The sequence below is a fragment of the Phaenicophaeus curvirostris genome, chromosome 1 (genome assembly GCF_032191515.1).
Source record: "Phaenicophaeus curvirostris isolate KB17595 chromosome 1, BPBGC_Pcur_1.0, whole genome shotgun sequence".
NCBI classification, from domain to species: Eukaryota; Metazoa; Chordata; class Aves; order Cuculiformes; family Cuculidae; genus Phaenicophaeus; species Phaenicophaeus curvirostris.
The window spans coordinates 14,782,482-14,785,687 of NC_091392.1; the positions used below are offsets into that span (position 1 = coordinate 14,782,482).

Below are 3,206 nucleotides of genomic sequence, written 5' to 3' on the forward strand. Positions count from 1 at the left end.
TGCAGTTTGTCTTGCAAAGTTTCAAGCCAACATAGTTTTGCCTGGACATTTAAGCAGACGTTACAGCCAGAGAAACAGCACTATAACATACACTCTTGAACTGTCATTTCCTAATTCACTTCTGAAATGTGACGTGGCACTACTGCAGTGATCAGCAGGCAGTCTAACATTATGTGAAGAATTCAAAAGCCTGATAGACATAGAACAGATTGCTAGTTTGGGAGAATAAGAACTTTTCAGCTTTGCTATGTAAGAACTACAAAATATAAATGGGTTTTAGAAGAAGCTAACTGCTTTAGGTTAGAGATGGCAAGTTTTTACAAGTAGCCTCTACACATCAAGCAGTCTTATTCCTCTGTCAACAGCAGGCAACAAGGAGTCCACAGCCATCAGAAATGAAGTTTTAAGAGTCACCAAACCGCCCTATAAACAAGCAGTGAAGTTATTCACTCTACCCTGGAAAGTGCTAAGTTAGTGTCATTTGCCGGGACGCTAAGAACATCAACTGTCTATTAACCAAGCATTTCTTATTCCTCTCACACACATTAACAAAACAAAACAACGCATTCTCCCACACGTGCCTGTTTGCTCTTCATGTACCAACTGCAAGGCATAAGAGGTAAGAAAGCCCTTAATAAATCAGTTGAAAGAGAGACTGCCTATTGCGTAGGATGGCAGTACGGTATTTTTAGTCAAAATAATCAAGCTACATCATTAATTTTGCATCAGAATCTACTGTGAAACCCAGGAGAGGTTTATAAAAATAATTATGTGCAAGTAATTATGTTAAATACAATCCTCCATCATTAATCATTTCACAACCCTGGGCTGACAACCAGCACTATTTTGTTACTAAATGATCACGCACCAAGTCTTGCTCTTTTTGTAGCGAGAGGCACTTCAGTGTGCTATTTTGGTAACAGGAGTTAATGACTTCTGTCAGCATCAACACTGTATCACAGTTCACCTTCAGACACCCATGAATTGCTTTGATGAGCATTCTCCACAAGCTTGTTTACCCTAGGCACCTGGACACCATACTTCAAGGAACCCATCCCTGCACAGTTTCATGGAATCAAAACGCCACTTGTTCTCTGACTTTTATTAAGTTCACTTAGGTTGACGAAATGAGCTTCCCTAAAGTAAACAGCGTTATAAAATATCAAGATGATTCTATCTTCAGGTGCTCAATAGAAACAAATACTTAGTTCAACTAGAAAACTTTAAAAATTACTTTAGATACAAAAGTGTAACAATTATACTGCGCGATACATCTGTATAGATCACTAAGCCCATGAAATTTTTTTTTAAAAAGTTTTTGCACCATCAAGAACAGCCACAAGTCCTGAACCTCCATTTCTTATGCACCCTTGATCAGAGTGAACTGAAACTTGGGAATGCTTGGGATTCAAAATACCCTGAGCACATACTAGTGCAACACCACAAAGCATACATAATCCAGCGGAAAAGGGTGGGGAAGAAGAAGGGAAAAATAGCGAGAATCGGATGGTGCTTTATTATACAAGCATGAAAGTAAGTTCCTTTGGAAAATAACTTCTCGGGTGGATTTCTGGACCAGTGAGGTAGCCCAATGGGAGAGGAAGAGAAGCGGAACTTGGTCCCCACGCGTGGATCTGCCAGGCGGCCCCTCGCCTCGCCCTCCCCGCGCCCCGGCGAGCGCGGACGGGACGGGGCCGGTGCGAGCCGTAAAGTGCAGCAGCAGAACACGATCCAGACATTGGGGAAAAAAAAAAAAAAAGAAAAACAAAAAAAGCAATGTAAACAGGTGACTGATATCGGTCTCTTCGCTCGCACCGCGGGCTCAGGACAGCGCCACGGGGAAGCGCCGCAGCCGCACCACGGGGCTCAGGTCCACGCCGAGGATCCGCTGCGCCCGCCGCCGCGCCGCCGCCAGGCTCCGCCGGTTCCACACGCTGCCTCGCACCCGCACGGTGGGGAAGACGGTGAGGCTCGGGGTCGCCGCCTTCCAGATCTCCTCCAGCGACCTCCCGCCGCCCGGCGCCCCCGAGGCGGGCCCCGCGCCGCCCGCCGCCGCCGCTTCCCGCCGCCGCCCCCGCCCCTTCCAGCGCCGCCGCCGCCGCCGCCGCCGCCGCGCGCCCGGCGCGGGCCCGGGGGGTCGGGAGGGCGGCGGGGGGCGCGCGGCGCGGCGCCGGGGCCGCTCGGGCGGGTCGGGCACGACGGCGCGGCACGAGGCGTATCCGTAGACGTCCTTGGAGCGGAGGATGACCGGGGAGAACTGGTGCTTGAGGCTGCAGAGGAAGTTCCACAGCTCCGAGTCGGAGCTCATGAACTCGGTGGATTTGGGCATGAAGAGCTTGAGGGCGTCGCCCAGCGCTTTGGTGCCGGCGAAGGAGACCTGCGAGCGGGAGTACACGACTTTCTCCGCCCCGCCGGCGGCGTCGCCGCCGCCCGCCTCTCGGTTCATGCTCGCGGCTCTGCTCCCCGGCGCCGCCCGCTTCCGACTGCGGGTCATGGAGGCAGAGGGACGGCGGCGGCGGACGGCCCCGCCGCCTCGGCAGCGACGATCGATTCGCCGCCGCCCGGCACAAAATGGCGGTTTAAAGCGCCGGGCGGGGGCCTCGCGCCTCGCCCCCCGCGCGGCCGGTTGGGCCGTTCGAAACGCGTCAGGCGGGGCCGGCCCCGCCCCGCGGGGGGAGGGGCAGCGGCAGCCCCGGGCCGGGGAGCGCGGGTTCATAAACGCCTTGGGCCGGAAGGGGCCTGGAAGCCCGTCCAGTTCCAACCCCCCTGACATGGGCAGGGACACCTCCCGCCAGCCCAGGCTGCCCAAGGGCCCATCCAGCCTGGCCTTGAACACCTCCGGGGATGGGGCAGCCACAGCTTCCCTGGGCAGCCTGTGCCAGCGCCTCTCCACCCTCGTCGTGAAGAAGTTCCTCCTTATGCCTACTCTAAATCTGCTCCTCTCCAGTTTATACCCATTGCCCCTCATCCCATCACTACAAGTCTTTGTGAACAGTCCCTCCCCAGCTTTCTTGTAGCCACCTTAAGGTATTGGAAGATCACTATCATGGAATCATGGAATCATAGAATAACCAGGTTGGAAGAGACCCACCGGATCATCGAGTCCAACCATTCCTATCAAACACTAAACCATGCCCCTTAGCACCTCGCCCACCTGTGCCTTAAACACCTCCAGGGAAGGTGACTCAACCACCCCCCTGGGCAGC

General features: G+C 54.1%; 1 protein-coding gene across 1 annotated transcript; it reads right to left on the reverse strand.

The window, feature by feature from the left end:
* Positions 1-1,087: 1,087 nt before the first annotated feature.
* Positions 1,088-2,675, reverse strand: CCDC71L (coiled-coil domain containing 71 like). The gene has a single exon (XM_069882212.1). It carries the CDS (start codon positions 2,492-2,494, stop codon positions 1,823-1,825), a length of 672 nt encoding a protein of 223 aa, XP_069738313.1. The 5' UTR covers positions 2,495-2,675; the 3' UTR covers positions 1,088-1,822.
* Positions 2,676-3,206: the final 531 nt, after the last annotated feature.

Bases quoted from the DNA above. Each gene is read 5' to 3' on its own strand.
- CCDC71L (XM_069882212.1), bottom strand. From the start codon at position 2,494: ATGACCCGCAGTCGGAAGCGGGCGGCGCCGGGGAGCAGAGCCGCGAGC.